The sequence below is a fragment of the Callithrix jacchus genome, chromosome 8 (assembly GCF_049354715.1).
Source record: "Callithrix jacchus isolate 240 chromosome 8, calJac240_pri, whole genome shotgun sequence".
NCBI lineage: Eukaryota > Metazoa > Chordata > Mammalia > Primates > Cebidae > Callithrix > Callithrix jacchus.
In genome coordinates, this window is record NC_133509.1 from 39,966,302 (window position 1) to 39,984,130 (window position 17,829).

The following is a 17,829-nucleotide window of genomic DNA, read 5'->3' on the forward strand; positions in this document are numbered from 1 at the left end:
AAAATGAGCACAAATCCCAGATCTGCCTTTTTGCCTGCTGCCTAACTTGGGTGGGTTGTTCCCCGAAGCTGTTTACAGCCCAGATATCTGCATTGTGGGCTATTCTGAGGCCATCCCAGATGACAGCTGGGAATGTGTGCACGGTTCCTCAGTCACAGGAGGCTTTCCATACCAGTGAAAACAAGGGCTCCAGGGGGCCCTACAGTCCCTAGTGGTGAAATTAGGATACAATTCCAAGTCTCCTACTAAAACCTGTGCTTGTCCATCATCAGATTCTGCTTCCTTGAATAGGTTAAAAAAATAAAAAGCTTAAATATCTCATAGCAGAGAATAAATCAATACTCTCCAACCAAACACACTGCAAGAAAAGCATCTGCTTTTCCCAGACTGGTAGGGCTGACTTGACTACCCTGAAGGAACAGAACCCAGGAAACTCAATCTGGACAGGTCAGGTACATGTGACAGCTGTCTGCTCTTCACTCCAGGTAGTCGGCGCAACAAAGTGCCACCTCTGGCCTGTCTCTTAATGAGCCCAACCTGGTTACCTCCCCTCCACTGTGACAATCTGGTAAATGCAGAGAGCACTGGCAGAGCAAGGGGAAGTCCAGCCTGGCAGGAAGCTACCTGGCCATCTGCTTATATGCCTCTTCTGCCACAGCAAATATGTGTGGGTCCATATCACCCATGTTCTGCCCGCTGTAGGCGTGGATGATGGCATCTCCGTATATCGGCAGCTGCTTGTAAGGATTCATGGCCACCAAAATGATTCCTGGGGAAAGATGTTAGATGCAGTTAAAAGATTCTTACTGCCACCTGCCTCCCCAGGTTTGAGATACCCCAGCTCTGTCACTCATTAAACCCTTTGTGTGACTTTGGGCAGGTCACTTTATGCACTGAATTAATTCCCTGCCAGTCATCTATACCCCCAAGCTGGTCTGATGGTTGGATGACAGGACAGGTGGAAATGCCCCCAAACAGAGAGACTTTTGCAATTCATGATGTAAATAATGTCATTGCCCAAAATAAGTAATGAATGTATCAACTCCGATGAGAAACTCAGACACTAGCTTTGTTACATCTCTTTTTCCAGTCTTACTTCTTGTTGAAGATTCTCCCCACCTAGCCACTGTTTACAACAAACGCTGGGTGCTCAGCATAAACACAGAACAACCAGAAGGCTCTAGACAGCACGCTCACATTCCAGCACCGTTCCTCACCTCCTAGAAATGCTCTCCTTACCACTGTAGGTGTAAATAAGCTTGGATTCTGCAAAGCGGATTCTGAGGTTGTGGAGCACTGCGGGCTCGTGGAGATAGCTGAGGGCCGTGAGGTCATTCTCGCCCACAAGGATGTCAGGATTCCGAAGCGGAGGCAGAGATTCTGGATCGACGGAATAATCCAGCTCCTGTGGACAAAGGGAAAATGAAAGCTCTGGAAAGAAAAGATGTTTGGTGTCTCTGCTGAAGCACTGTCCTTTGTCCCACCCACCCTTCCACTCCAGTCATCACTGACCCTGAAAAGCAAATGTATGTATAGCAACAAGAAAATCTTCACAGCTGACTCCTGGAATAATGAAAAGCAGGGGACAAGGGCACTGGCTGTGTGCACTTGAGCAAGTCACTCACCCTCTCTGGGCCTCACTTCTTTCATCCGTGAAGAGGAGCTAGACCAGACCAGGGGTCCTCAGAGCTACAGAGGCCTCAGTAAAAGGTGCTGGGGAAGCTATATGGGCAGAGATCCAGGTGCTCCCTCCTGAATCTCCCACAGAGGCTTTAGCTGTATGTGGTTTAAATGTTGAGGCCATGCAAGTTTTCATTTAAAGACAAGATGCTGCAGTTAAAACAACACAATGAACTAAGGTCCCTTAAGCTCTAAGGTTGTTAAGTCTCTGCTAAAAGATGACACACTTGGTGGTGACAAACACCTAAAGGAGTCCATGTAGGTGGTGGTCTCTCTGTGAAAGCCCCCAGTGCAGGTATCTCCTGTCTGCAGCCGCCCACATGCCCACGGGCTCATAGCTCCCCAGCAGGCCTGTCTATTCCTATCATTCTCAGCCCTGGGCCAAGTAATTTTCCTAGGCGCGCTCCTCTTCTGCTAGATTTAACCTAGTGTTCCTAAAGTGGAGCAGAATGAAGGTGAACTGAGCATGCCCCATGGCATCTATGCCGCAGACGGCTGGGCCTTCCCAATGTCAGCGTATTCTAATTCCTACACTCCCATTTCACTGCTGTGGGAAGAGAAGCCCCACTAAAGCGACTTGAGCTGGCTCCCCAGCAAGCTTGTTTCTCTTCCACCTTCCCAGGCTGCCTTCCTGCTACTCAGTCAGCATCTCTGGACTCCTTCTGATCTCTGATCCTAGACCAGCTCCACAAGGTGGCCCAGCTGCCCCTTAGCAAGTGCCACTGTGATGACCCATGGCAAGCACTCAGCATGGACTGTTCCACTTAATCCTCAAAACTGCCCTCCAGGGAAGATGGGACTACCCCAACCAAGAAAATGAATGAAACATTCATTTGAAAGATTGAGTTTATTGTCCAAGGTCAGGCAGCTCATCTGGGCCTCACTCTGAAGCCTGTGCTCTTTCACTAGCACAGTGCCTCCTTGTTGACGCTGGCAGGGGTCTTGCTTGTTGGTCTGTTCTGCGTAAAGCAAGCAGTTCAGGGCAATCCACACCTGGACGTGGGTCCTCAGGCTACCTCCCGCTCCCGTTACCAATGCAATTGCATTGTGACCTAACCCCGACCAGAATATACTCAACCTAAACACTTTTATTTTGAGAACAAAATCAGGAAAAATGCTTCTCGTACATATTTACTTTCCCTGCCTCTGCTTTTCAGTTGTACATCCATAACCCCCACTTCTGGTTTGGCCTCTGTGTATGTTATGTGTGAAAACAACAGAGAAACAGAAAGACGGGACCTGCAGTCTTTGGGGGAGGGGAGGAAACATGATGAACATTATGCTGACAGGTGGAGGCAGAGGTGACGCTGTCCTACAGCACACGGGCTTTGTCTCTCATGGTACTGACAAAGGGTTGAGTTCAAGAGCCGTCTGGCTGCCTGCCATCCTACTGGCCTCTGCAGCTGGGTCAAGGCCAGGAACGTAGCTGCCTGAGGCCCTGCAGGTATTACTAAAGCAGCAAACTGCCACTGCAGCTGCTGCCTTGAGATTTTCCTCCCCAGACAAAGCTATCTGATCCCTAGTCAGAGCCTAGACTGTGCACAGGAGATACTCAATAAAAGCTGCGAGGAGCTCCTGCTGGGAAGGGAAGCCCCAGGGAGCAGCAACCTCTTCCCACGGCTCCTGCCTTCACACGTGCACACAGGATTGTCTCATCACACTTCCGCAGCCCTGGGACAGTGCACAGTCATTACCTCCTTAGTACCTATGAGAATAATGGGGGCCTGCTGTTAAAGACTCAACAGGTGGCCATGCCAGGATCTGAACCAGATAGTCCGATTCTAGAGGATGTATGTTCTCTCTTCCCAAGATCTCAGGAAATGTCTCCCAAATCCAGACCACATCTGATTACAAATAGTGTGTCCTGTCTCTGCAGAACCCATGTACATAATTTATCAGTTAATCCTCACATGACATTCCCCAGACCCACTGCTGGGATCTAGATGGTGCACAAATCTCCTGCCCAGTTCTGTATCCAGATACTTGATTCTAAACTCATCCAATCATCCTGGCTACAAATCTAGCGGGATATCACAGCAATGGCAGGCAAGATCGACTCATGAGGAGCACTCAAAGCAAATGCAAAGTCTTCAGAAGCTGCGTCATCGGAAGGCACATGCAGCCTTGCAGGGAAGCTCCTCTCTGGCTCATCCCACCACGGGAGCAATTGCTAAAGTTCATCTGCACCTCCCCCTCAGCACACCAGTACCAGCAGAGGCGCCTCACAATGTCACACAAAGCTGGGCATCCCTGCCTTCTTGTCCCTGCCACACTCCCTCCCTTACACATTTCTGTACGTCATCTCCTCCCACTCCTTGCCTTATTTTCTCTCTCCCTCTTCTCATTTTCCTCCCCTTCCCATCTTGAGGTTCTTTTCTCCACCAGTGTATGTATGCCTTGGGCTCAAAAAAATTTTTCATCTTTGCCCAATCCCTGGGCTGAGACTCATAGAGCCAAAATGGTGACTCACTTTTCAGCCTTCTCCCAGCAATGCTGGGTGCCTGGAAATGCAACACTGGGCACAGACCTGGCTCCTGCAGCTGGGCCATCATTACAGAGAGAGGCCCCGTGGACACAGGGCAGCACCGGGTGGGAGGGAAGGAGTACAGACACATCAGTGACTCCTGGCACCAGCGGGCATTTGAAGATGGTGCTGGTGCCCACACGTGCACCCTCCCCGGGCTCCTCCCACATCCCACATGGGGGTCCATGGGCCCCTGTCCTCACACACACCCCAGCTACCGCTTTATACATCATCAGAGCTACGAACAGCAAGGACCCTCACCGTTCCATCCTCCAGCAGGAGCCGCAGGATCTTGTCACCAACTCTGTAGTCCTTGGCTATTTCAGCAGACTTCCAAACTTCTTCAGGATCAGGAATCCAAACCCTGTTGTACTGACCAACAGAAAAAGAAAAGCTTAACCTTCAGGACTTTAAAAGCATAGATCACTGCATGGTTAGACGCAGGAAGGTTTCTTTCTGTCCACTAGCTCCGCTCCCTCACTAGGAATACGTCTATCTAATTTTGCTGATGAGGTGATCTTTCATGCACCTGCGACGCACCAGGCCTGGCTGGCTGTCTCACTTTACAGGCAATGGAACCCCCAAAGCCTCCTAGATAAACCCTGAACGCTGAAAGCGTAGATGTGGGAAAGAAATTCGTGAGTCCCTTAATGGAAACATCTCAGGGCTGCGTACAGGGTTAGAGGAGAGGAATTTCTTTCACCACGGATTGACTATGAAGCTCTGGGCCACACATTTAACTTCTAGTGCCTCATTTTTCTCATCCATAAAATCAGCACAACTATTTCACAAGTTCAGTGGGAGGTTAAATTAGACTTCATACTTCAAAGAACTTTGTAAAATGCTACGAAAGTACTGTTACAGCAATGCCATCATCATCTTACCACACTGGTGGGCTATCAAGGATCCCCACAGTGGGAAATGTGAAAGTCCAGACAGCCACCCAGCTCAATTCCCGGCAGGCAACTGGCACGCCGGGCTCAGCGCCGATGTACAAGTCTTTATAGGTAGAGCCATGTTGCTGAGGGCTGAACTGTGCGTCCCCCAAATTCATATGCTGATGCCCTACTCCCAACGGACTATATTTGGAGGCAGGGTCTTCAGAAGGTAATTAAGGTTAAATGAGGTCCTAAGGGTGAGCCCACTGACCCAATAGGATTTTAAAATTAGTGCCCTTATAAGAGACACCTGAGAGTTTGATGTATTTTTCTACCATATGCATCTATTACTTTTATAATCAGAACAATGAATATTAATCCTTAAAGGCAAATAACAAAATATATACTCCCTCAAAAGAATGATATATAAATTCTGTGATATGAGACATAGTAACTTTTTTTTTTTTTTTTTTTTTTTTAAGACGGAGTTTCACTCTTGTTACCCAGGCTGGAGTGCAATGGCTCCATCTCGGCTCACCGCAACCTCTGCCTCCTGGGTTCAAGCAATTCTCCCGCCTCAGCCTCCTGAGTAGCTGGGATTACAGGCACGCGCCACCATGCCCAGCTAATTTTTTGTATTTTTAGTAGAGACAGGGTTTCACCTTGTTGACCAGGATAGTCTCGATCTCTTGACTTCGTGATCCACCTGCCTCGGCCTCCCAAAGTGCTGGGATTACAGGCTTGAGCCACCGCACCCGGCCAGGACATAGTAACTTTACTGATAATGGCCAAAAATTAGAAACAGACTAAATGCCCATTTATGAGAATGAATTTAAAAAAACACCACATATACCCACACAATGAAATACAACTTACCCATAAAAAGGAATGAACTACTGATCTAAGCAAGAGTATGGGTGAGTCACCAAAGTGTGCTGAGTTAAAGAAGCCTTACCCAAATGAGCACTTCCTCTGAGTCTCTTCAAATCAAGTTCTGGAACAGCTAAAACTAATGCATGCTGGGAAAAAATTCACAGCAGTAGTTGCCTCTGAGGGTGGGTGGCTGAGGCCAGGGAGTGACTCAAGGTGTACAAGGGGATCTTCTGGGAGTGATGGTAACATTCTGTATCTTGATGGGGCTTGGGCTACATAGGGGTTAAGGGCTTTTCAAACCTCTGACAATGCAGACTTAAGGTTTGTGCATTTTATCGTCTGTAAATTATACACAGAAATTAAACAAATATGGAACTCTAGTTAATATGCATACTAAAATATTTAGAAGGTGTATTGATATATGATTTACTCTAAGATGCTTCAAAGAAATAGGATGAATTGAAGGTCGGATAGAAGGACAGAAAGATGCATAGTCATGTGATACAATGAATATGGTAAAATGTCCATGCCAGAATCCAGGTGGTAAAACAGGTGCTCACTATAAAATACTTTTTCATTTCTTTCTTTCTTTCTTTCTTTTTTTAAGAGACAGGATCTAGTTTTGTGGCCCAGGCTGGAATGCAGTGACATGATCATAGCTCACTGCAGCCTTGAACTCCTGGATTCAAGTGATCCTCCTTTCTTAGCCTCCCAAAGTGCTGAGACTTCAGGCATGAGCCATCATGCCTGGCCTGTAAAGTTCTTTGAACATTGCTAAAGATGTTCATATAAAAATGCTGGGGGAAATAAAGAATAAGAAAACAGGCTGGGCACAGTGACTTACACCTGGAATCCCAGCACAGGAGTTGGAGACCAGCCTGGGTAATGTGGTTAAACCCCATCTCTACTAAAAATACAAAAATTAGCTGGACATGGTGGTGCGCACCTGTGATCCCAACTACTCAGGAGGCTGAGGAAGGAGAATTGCTTGAATCCAGGAGGTGGAAGTTGCAGTGAGCCGAGATCACACCACTGCACCCCAGCCTGGGTGACAAGAGTGAAACTCCATCTCAAAGGCAAAAACAAAAACAAAAACAAAAACAAACCCAAAGTTCAGGGTACAAGTACTAGACTAGGACATGTTGGATGAGGGACCTACCTATTAGTTAATATAAATTGCCTTCCTTAATCAATAAAACAAAAAAGTCACTGGATGGATAACAGTCATGACTACTCCTAAATCATTTGAGTGGCTTTAACCCTTTTTTTTTAATTAAAATACTAAGTTTTATTTCACACATATATTTTTGTCTCCCCACCATTTCCACGTCTGACCACCTCTACTACTATGTCCTATCATAACATTCCACACATACTTAAAACCAGGCAAAGGGTGGAGTTCCATCTTAAAAACTATAGGCATTTTGGACCACACATTTGTGGCAATGGAACCTGGACAACATTTATCAAACATGGTAGGGAAAGTTCTCACTCTGCATTATAAAAAGGACAGTCAGATATCAACTGTTACAGAAATGAAATGAAACAAAAAATTTTTAACAAATTGTTTAAACTGTTTTCTTAAAGAGACTTCCTCCACTGCCCAAGATCTTGAAGAGCCTCCTGGTCACTCATCTGGAAGCAATTCTTCACATAATTGATGAACTTGGCTTCCACTTTGGGAAGAAAACTATCTTTGTCTATACTTGCTTGCATTTTTGCTTTAATGTCTTCTATAGAACTAGGTCCTTTTGGTGTTGTAGGAGGTTTTTCTCGTTTTTTGAAGGATTCTCATCCTTTTGATCATGGTATTGATGATGGTTTTGAGTCTTTTCCACTCTGATTTGACTTTGTGCATTTTTGGCTGGAGTATCTCATACAGATTTCTTCACTGGTGCTTTTTTTTCAGTTTCCTCATCATCAAAATCATCATCATCATCATGTACATCATCTTGCTACCACCTCCAGGGGTAGACTGCTTTCCAGATATAGTTAAGAGTTTCCCATCCTCTTCCTCTATCTTCTGACTGTGCCTCTTCCTCCACAGCTACTAAGCATTGTCCACTCATATGCACAGGCCCTGAACCACACTTCAACCGTAAGACCACTGGTGGTGTTATTTCAAAGTCCCCAAGGGAAACTGTTGGCTGTACAGACATTTTCAACATTGCCAGGGTTACTTTAATTGGACTGCCTCGTAATTCATTGCCTCTGCTTCAACAATGTGCAATTCATCCTTTGCACCAGCTCCTAAACTGTTCTTAAAGATAACTGGTGCTCGCCGGCCGGGCGCGGTGGCTCAAGCCTGTAATCCCAGCACTTTGGGAGGCCGAGGCGGGTGGATCACAAGGTCAAGAGATCGAGACCATCCTGGTCAACATGGTGAAACCCCGTCTCTACTAAAAAATATACAAAAAATTATCTGGGCATGGTGGCGCATGCCTGTAATCCCAGCTACTCGGGAGGCTGAGGCAGGAGAATTGCCTGAACCCAGGAGGCGGCGGTTGCAGTGAGCCGAGATCGCGCCATTGCACTCCAGTCTGGGTAACAAGCTCCGTCTCAAAAAAAAAAAAAAAAAAGATAACTGGTGCTCATTTTCATCATTATCCACCTTAAAGTGATAATCTTTGTCAGCCTTTAGTTCACAACTGAAAAGACAGTTCTGAGGCCTCAGGGGGCTCATGCCCATGTCCACTGAATCTTCCATTGGGTGGCAGCACGCACTTAGGCGGACGAGAAGGCGGACGGAGATAAACAACCACTGCTCTAAAGAACAGCCATGTGGGATGGAATCACACTGGGGACGAGTTGCTTTAATCTTTAACAGATAGCAAAAAGTAGGAGCTTGCTGAAATGTGACATGGATGGGTTAAGATTTGAGAGAAAGAGAGAATGAAAGAATGACCTGGCAGGCGGTAACACACACTCCTGTGCAGACAGGAGGATGGAAGCCTCATAAAGAAACACAGACACACACATCCTTATTGCCATGGGCTACACAGTTCCTACCCCAGGTCTGCTACTGAAAATATTTATGACTAACCTCATGAAGCTCACTTCATTAAAATGGATTAGGATTGGGGTCCTCATAAGAGATACCTGAGAGTTGGATGTATTTTCTACAATATGTATCTATTACTTTCATAATCAGAACAATGGATATTAATCTTTAAAGGCAAATGTCAAAATATATGCCCCCCAAAAAGAATTGCACATGAATTACCAAATTTATCAAGAATTGGCCACTACAGGATCTCAGAACTGATTGTCTACTCCAAGTTTCTTGTGAAACTCCTTTTTAGAGCTGCAGAAAGCTTACTTCAAAAGGAAGCTGTGACAGCTGGCTAAGTGAAGCTGCTGAAACTGGAGGTGTTCCGATGGGGAGCTGGAGCTGAGGGCCCTGGGGGCCTTCCAAGGAAGCCTGGGGGTCTGAGAAGTGATATGAAAGTCACTAGGCCAACCAATCCTTTAGTTTTACTGAGTCCCTAACTAAAGCCCAGGGAGAACAATAACTCACCAAACAGCACACAGAGAGTCTCACAGGCCCAGGGCTCCAGCGGAGCTAGGGCCTGTGACTCCCACTGTGAACTCCTTGTTAAGTCAACGAATCTGGCCCTGAAAGTAATCTTGAACTCTCAACTGAACCACCTACTTGAGAGTCCACGTGCTCTCTTACCAACAGTTTCGGATTGGTTTCAGCTAAAAGTGGTATTAAATGACAGGCAGTATTAGGACATACATAATCACTGGCGGCTTCGCTTCTGGAGTGAAGACCAATGACTCCTCAGCCCAATAGCCCAGGCCACCCACACCCTTCGATCCTGGTGTCTGCTGGCACTGAGCGCCCTGCAGCTGAAACCCAGCCTGGTAAGTAAACATGGTAAGTTTACTCAGCTTCAGGTAAGTTCCACCCATTCATTCCCATCCCCTCCTCCCTCACATTCCTCTACCCACAAAGCAATGCTTCAAACTGGAGGAAGAGCTACCTTTACAGCATTCATACAAATAAACGGCAGTCCGCAGTCCATGCAAACAATGTAACCAGCTGTCACCTGATCTCCCAAATATGGGGCCGTCCCATGAGGCAGGGGCCTGTGGACTGGGACCAGGATGGCTTGCCAAGCCCTGCAGCAGAGCTAAGAAAGGGAGGGCCATCTCCCACTTTCCCCGAGTGCCCTCCAGTGCCAAGGCCCCAAGCTAAGGCTCGGGACCACTGAACCTCATGTGCTCAAGAGCACACCAGCCACCCCCCAGGCACACAGGTGAGATGAGAACAGCATCTTCTCCCGCCGCCCACTTTTTGAGGGCTCTTCTGGCATTAGCCACAGAGATGACTTGAAGACTTACATGGAAGATGGGACACCATGAGTTTCCCTCCTAGAACTGCTTTCTGGGCTGGGAGTGTCCACACTCCAGGTCAGCCAGGCCAGATTGCCACACCATGCCCCTCTCTTCCTCCCCTTTGCTCACTCCTCACAGGCCCCTTCCCTGGCTCCCCTACCCCTCCCACTTCCCCGTGTCCCTGTCTCCTGAGGTCCTTCCCACCCTCTTCTCACAACAGGCTGTTTCTGCAGAGTTCCACCATTTCCGCAGCTTATGCAACCACCTTGCACCTGTGCATCTGGGCCCTCCCAGCCAGATCGTGCACTGGAACTCTACATCACATTTCCAATTGCCTCCAAGATGTCAGCTCCTAAATGTCCTCGTAGACTCATAAATTCCAAACTCTTGTGATGCTGACGCTCCTCCTCCCTAGCTCTCTGTCAGAAGCCTGGGACAGTGCTGGATGCCGCCCTGTGTCTCTACCCCCAACAGCGTAAGGGTCACCAGGAGCTGGAAAGACTGCCTTTCAAAAGCTCTCTCCTGTTGGCCCCTCCCATCCCCCCACCCACCAGCCCCCTTGCCAAGGCCATAAATCAACCCCCAGTCCTACCCCTACCAGTTAATCTTCTCTTAACTGGTGCAGCAGCCCCTGGGGGCATCCTAAGCCAGGCTCTGCACCAGGTTTCTTTGAACAGACAGACACCTGTCCCTCACCCACTCGTACTTGTTTGGAATTCCTGTAGGTGGCGCCTGGCAAGAGAAAAGCCTTGCAAATCTCACCTCATGGTTTTTCAGGAACAGCCAAGCCTAGGCAACTAGCATTCTGGGTGATTTCCCTACTCAGGCCTCTCCGTCTTTTCAATCCACCCTCTGCCGGTGGCCATCCCAAACCACCAGTACTTTCTGGAACATGGCAGGCCTTCATTGGCTTTCTGCTGTGAACTTCTGTTCCTTCCACCCTAGCCCCACCCATCCTCTCCCCATCATTAGCAAACAGCTCTGAACAGTAAGGAGCAGCTTGAGACGCTCCTCATCTGTGGCACTTTCCTTGCGGCTTTCCATCTAGCAGGGCTGGATGCTTCCCCTTGAGTGCTCTCGGCCCCTCCCCCAGGTATCTGGGCTGCCTCCCATCTTCCCCACTGGCATTTGAACTTCGAGAGTCTTAGTGCTTGGCTTCCCATAGCTAGCACTCCATGCAATGACTTCCCAAAGCTAGCACTCCATAAACAACTTTTGAACAAAAATTCAAATTCCCAGTGGTTCAGTTGCACCAATTAAAGACTAAACTTAGTATTTCAGTCTTTTCACCCTTTTTTTCTCTTTGAACTACCCATACATAATATAATGGATACATTTCATTTTCCAGAATTGTTAATGATACATAGAAGTCTAAAAACTATTTAGAATAGCCACATTAAAAAAAAAATCTTACACTGAACTTGATCTCATCTTAGACAGGGGCCCTGGACTGCTAGTCAAGACACTTCTCTTGACCTTGCACATCTGAGTTTCAGCAGAACTTCTTTGAAGAAGTTTGTGACTTCCTCTTGCAGAAGTGAAAGAAACACATGGTGGAAAGACTATAGTGAATCTGTCACTAAACAGTCATAACCCGAGTTCTAATTAATAAGCAAGAGCAAGCTTTAAAAAAAAGGTCTCCAGAGGCATGCCACAGAGCTCTGCTGCCCCCACTTCCATTCAACACTTTTACCAGTATCTTAGATGAGAAAACAAAACACATGTATCAAATAAGCGGCTGAAATGATTGATTCGCTCCAGATGATCAAGAGTCAAAGGTTTTTACAAGTTACAGAAACTGAGCACTAAGCAACAAAATGGAAAATTTTATAGGAATAAACATAAAGTCTGTTATTTAGGTACAAAAAAAAATCAATGATTATAATAGCATCAGCATTTAGAAAAGTAACCTTTATGTGTCAGGTGTTGTGCTAAGGATTTTACATGCATTAATCCTCATAGTGCCCTCCCAAGCTGGTAAGTACAATTCAGTCCACTATACAGGCATGGAAACTCAGGTTAATTAACTTGCCCAGTTAGTAAGGGGCAGGACCCTGACTTGACTTGACCCACCAGGGGCAGAGCAGGTACCAGTGCAAATGAAGTGCTAACATAGTGCCAGGACGCACTGAGGGATGCCCACAAGAACTGCACCGTCCTCATGGCTGAGCAGACCAAGGCTAGAGAATAATGCCACTAACATGGGCATCAAGGTGTGAAAATTCACCCAGAGGAAGGTGGCCTGGATTCTGAGGTTCTGGAAGGGTGCTCTCAGAGGAAAGGCTCGTGGCACTGTCACTCTTCTCAAGCCCTCGCTCCCACCCACTCTTCCTCCTCAGCAGCTGTCAAGCCCTCTGGGCTTTCTTCTTTCTCTCTCAGCATCTCTGTGCCTTCAATTCCTGCCAGCATGGCCTCCCATCCTCACTCCTTTCTGAGGTTAACCCATACCTGCTGCCTTTGTTCTGTCTTCAGACTGCAGTCCTCTGCTGGTTTCCCCTCTTTCACTGATCACATCAGGACTTCCCTGTCCCCTTCACAGTTCTACCCAAACAGGAACGACGCCAAGGACCAAACCGAGTGGCCAAACCTAATGACCCTTCCCCAGCCTTCATCCTTGGGGACTTCTCTGCAGCTACTCGAAAAAAAGCCACCTAGTCTTTAGGCAGCGATATACGTGGTCTTTTCTCTTTGTTTGCAGATTGTATGCTTATCCACACATGACAAATACAATTGCTGTGCCCCATGTTTCAGATAACCAAGTTTCATGTTATGGACGCTTCAGAAATAGTACTTCCAATGGCTTCGTGCTGTTTTGTCATGTGAGTCTTCAGTAACTTACTCAACTCTGCCCCTCTCGCTGGACATTGCAGTTGGTTCCAACCTAGTTATTATAAAGAATAACAAAAAGGTGTCAGGAGAGGTAGCTAGAAAGTGGATGAACTTCCCACAATCCCACTGTGTGTGGGGAAAAGGTCAGATCCCTTGAAGAAGAGGAAGATAATAAAGGCAGTTGAGCCGGGCACAGTAGCTCAAGCCTGTAATCCCAGCACTTTGAAAGGCCAAGGCAGGTGGATCATGAGGTCAAGAGATCGAGACCATCCTGGTCAACATGGTGAAACCCCGTCTCTACTAAAAATACAAAAAATTAGCTGGGCATGGTGGCGCGTGCCTGTAATCCCAGCCACTCAGGAGGGTGAGGCAGAATTGCCTGAACCCAGGAGGCGGGGGTTGCAGTGAGCCGAGATCAGGCCATTGCACTCCAGCCTGGATAACAAGAGCGAAACTCCGTTTCAAAAAAAAAAAAAAAAAAGGCAGCTGAACTGAGGCAGTCGTAGTGAGAGGCACTAAAAACACAGGCTTTCAACCCTGGCTCCATCACTTGCACATGACCTTAACAACTTACTTGACCTGAGCCATTTCTAAAACTGTGAGAACATCTAACGTACAGAGTTGTTGGTTCAGATTAAATGAGAGAGGGCACATAAAACCCTGAGGATGGCAGCTGGCACCTAAGAAGTACTCAATGACTTAGGGATAAAAATAACCATCATCCATATCATCGTCTCTGTGGTCCTCACTTTTTCTGTAAGCAGAAACATTCAGTCATGCACACAGGTGCACATCAAACATTTATGAAGCCCCCACTGTCCCCTGCTCACTGGCAGCTCTTGGTCAATGAGGGAAACACAGAGTTCATGAGCTGTTAACAGGCAATATGGAAAGCACTGCATGGAGTTCCGTGTGCCAAGACACACAGTGGCAATGTACAGGCAAGGCATTGAGGGAATGGCAGAAGTTTGGCAGAACGTGAGCCCAGGTAAGAGCAGAAAGGCAGGGAGAGAGGCAGGACCTCGTGGCTGGTCAGAGAGTCTGAAAGCAATGGTAGCCTCTAAACACCTTCAAGCAGAGAATGCCAGACCGATTCTTCTTAGAGAGATGCCAAAATAGTGGAACTGTTGCTCTGAACATTTCTAAGGCATGGTGCCCGTAGCTTCTGAAGAGAGACGGATGATTTTACTCCTCACTTAGCAGTGATCACTGCCCTCACCAAGACTTCTCTGGGAGTTCCCTCTTCCTTGTTCTCACAGGGTGCCCTCCAGCTCCCCTGTTTGCTCCTCCTCTAGATGGCTCCATCTCAGCCCTTCTGCTTCCTCTCACTCCCTGCACAGATGCATTCCCCACTGGCCTGTCCCTGGCCCTCTTCCCTGTCTGCCTCCTCCCACCCTGGTGAGGCCCTCACTGTCTTGTTGGCTTCAGTGACCACCTCTGAGCCGAAGACCTCGGCAGGACCCATCCCCTCCCTCTGACACCTCCCACCCTGCAACACAACTTCCCTTGGAAGCCCCCTCGCCACTTCAACCCCTGCAAGTACAGAACTTTCCTAAGAAATATTTCCTCCTCATGCCACATCCTTAATTCTCTCAAGGGCCCCACCCTGCTCTCTTTCATACAGATTCTAACTTCAAATGTCGTCCTTGACTGGTCCCTCCATCCCCCACCCCACTCCCCAGTCCAGTCTCTCAATCTCACCTGCCTCCACGCTCCATGGCTGTGGGAATTTAAAAAGCTCCGCTTTAAAGTTTCCTTTCTTGTTGAAGAATAAATCGTAAATAATCTAATAACTCTTTGTTAAGCCCTATCCTACGTAGCTGTTAGACATGCCATGCTTACAGACATGTAGTACATTCTACATCCTTGTACTTTAGCCAAAATATCTGTGCCGAATGTGCTCACAGCCATGTGCCAGCTCGCCATTGCTTTTACCTGCTTAAAAAAGTTTTCAGTTGTTAGCCAACTTAAAAGGTTTTAGTTTAAATCGTAAGGTCTGGCTGCAGCCAATGGAAATCAAACACAGCAGTAAGAACAACCCCAAATGTGTAAGAAATAAATATGTCTGTTTTCCTTTGTTCATTGTACTCTCATGGCAAAATGGCTAGCAGTCCAGGAGGTAAAAATTGCATTGCTAAAAATCCTTTGTCTCGTGCTAATTTTTCTATGCGGCACCGAGCATCTGTTTCCAACAATGGCCAACACTGCAGCTCTAATTCTTTTCCAACAGCTGGACTGACTGAGAATTTAGCTACATGACCCCAGCATCTCTTCTCCACAGCCCAAGGGTGCTGCTGTCATACATAACAAATCTCAGTCCTAACACCATCCTTGATCCTGCCAGTGCCCACTCAAAACCCACACTGGGGAATAAAGCCCTGACCTCACTCTCTGGCTGCCACAGCCCTCCCGCTTCCCATCTCTAGCAAAATGGGGCCGACAACTCACCTGGAAGGGAGCCGGCAGCCTAGGAACGCAGGTGTCCACCTGGACAGAAGGTCAGTGGGGATGGCCATCAGGGCTGCTTCTGTCTCTGGGATTCACAGATTCTCATTCCCTCCAAGCTTGCACCTTTAAACTCCTATCAGTTTTCCTACATTGTACATGGTACTTACTAGACATTTAATGAATTTTTGAGGTTTGAGGCACCCAAAGATAGGGGTGCTTGCCTGTGTCTTTCCACGTCTGGAAATATCGCCACCTAAAGCAGGTGCAGCAGCAGATTTTTCTCTGTCCTCCAAAGTATCGTCTAAGAATAAATAGTTCAATACTTTTCTTAAACTTCCAGTAAGCTGAAGGCTGAAGAAGCACTGCTGGCTGACTGAGGGCTCACAGTCTCACTGGTGAAAATATGCTAGAACAAAACTAGGGCAATTCAAACCCTGTCCATTTAGAACTCCAGTTAAATGCGGATGCAACAGCAGAGAAAGTACAGTTTGGCTGCTTTGTGTTTGGACTGTTAAGTAATCAAAGTAGAAGAAAAACGTTTGCTTAAACCATAGAAACATGATTTCTTATAACTATCTTTTCTATATACAGCGAAAGTGTCTTTTAAAGTAGAAAGCTACAGCATGTGTGCGGGGAAATAGATGGATTCCAGTCCCACTCGTCTGAGTACTGAGGACTCTAGATTTCCCCCGCTGGTGTACAGGAGGATCAGACTTTACGGCTATTCAAATGGATTTTTTTCTTTCCAAAAGTGCTAACACTGTCACACTCCCTTTATCCAAATAATTACCCAAGCCCATCTCAGAGGGTTTGGGGCACCTGCGGGAACGCTGCCCTTCCGAGGTAAGAGGTGGAGCCCCTGCCAGCAGAAAGAGGAAGTTTCTGACTAATGCTCCAGTGCTGTCCCGAGTCAGGGTATGTGAAAGGCGCTTTAGAAACTGTAGTGTTCGTACTTTTGCTAACAGTACACGTTAGGCGAAGAGCCTTCGACTGCACCTCGTGGCCCCTAGGCTCCCCAAGCGCTTGGTGCCACTACAGTGCCCTCAAGCCTGTGGCCCAGGCTGCTTCAGCTTTAGGCATCTGATGATCTTACATGCACGTTCATGCACTTTGAAGACACAGAATTCTAGAAAGCGGCCTGAACACTGCGACCATAAGCTTCTATGCCAAGTCGTTCAATGGGGTCCCAGGAGGAGCCGGGAGACTTGTCGGCGTCTCCGCTTCCTACGTCCCCATGGGCAACTCTGATTCCACCGGTGGCTGGGGAAGAAGGGGCCGAGGTGCTCCAGTCCCGCGAGATGGGGACGCACGCGCGACCCCTGGGGACTGGGAATTCTAGGCCCCTAGGCTGCAGCGGCGGAGGAGGGGGCCCCTCCCACAGGGTCTTCCCACCCCCAGGGTACCCGGGCCAGGGCGCGGGGCCAGGAGTGGGCTTCCCCGCGGGCAGCGACGGAGCACGCCTGGGAGCTGGAGGGGCGACGCTCGCTTGTGCCCCCGGTCCCCGCGGCCCCCAGCGCGAGCCCGCCCGCCAGCTCTGCTCGAGTGAGGCGCGCAGGTGTGGGCCGGGCGCCAGGTCGAGTCAGCGTTAGCAGTGCCGGCCCCCCCACCCAGCACCCCCGGGAGCCCGGCGGACCCTCCTACCTGCGTGTACAGCTCGGCCACCGCCATGGGCAGGAGGGGCCGGGGCCGGGTCGGGGCGGCCGCAAGTGCGAGGCTCGGGGGCTGGGCCTGCGGCGCAGAGGCCGGGCGCAGGAGTCCGCCACGGAAATCACCGCCGGGCCATCTTGCCCAAAGTTTTCCAGCGGCCTGGCGTTCCCGTTTCCGAGTTGGCGGCGAGGGGAGGAGGCAGCGGCGGGATTGGTCGCTCCTGGCCGGGTCCGGTGAGTCCGCGCTGCCATTGGCTGGGGCCAGGCGCTGCCGCTGCACCTGGCGGGACCGCGGGTGGAGAAGGCCGGGGCCAAGGGCTCGGGCTCCAGGGCAGGCACAGATGCATCCGGAGGCTGCCTGGCCCGAGAATCAGCGCCTCAGCGAGCAGAGGACACAACCATTTTCATGGCAGACCCAAGGGAATCAACGAACTGAACACAAAGAAAGTGTTAAAGAGAGTCCAGCAAGGTCATCGTATTCAAAATCAAATACAAAAATAAGTAATGTTCCTTTATATGAGCATTGTCTATGCAACACAAAATAACATATTTACAATATCAGTGAAAATGTAAAGTATCCAGAGGTCACACTCGCAAAAATGCCCTTGGC

At 48.4% G+C, this 17,829-nt stretch overlaps 1 protein-coding gene and 1 pseudogene across 3 annotated transcripts in view; both read right to left on the bottom strand.

Moving 5' to 3' along the window:
- Positions 1–17,381, bottom strand: part of MYO5C (myosin VC) — a 106,173-nt gene extending 88,792 nt beyond the window's left edge. For 2 of the 3 annotated variants that reach the window (XR_013521004.1, XM_002753496.6), the window contains exons 1-4: positions 17,215–17,381; positions 4,466–4,576; positions 1,240–1,405; positions 625–769 (exon numbers count right to left, since the gene is read on the bottom strand). Coding sequence is in view for 2 of the 3 variants with exons in the window: in XM_002753496.6 (XP_002753542.3) it covers positions 625–769; positions 1,240–1,405; positions 4,466–4,576; positions 17,215–17,241 (449 nt within the window). In the remaining variant the exon portion in view is untranslated. Of the gene's footprint in view, positions 1–624; positions 770–1,239; positions 1,406–4,465; positions 4,577–15,573; positions 15,949–17,214 lie in introns of those variants that run through there. The other variant, XM_035259671.3, reaches the window with a different exon arrangement.
- On the bottom strand, positions 7,392–8,251 carry LOC144577523 (nucleophosmin pseudogene; annotated as a pseudogene).
- Positions 17,382–17,829: the final 448 nt, after the last annotated feature.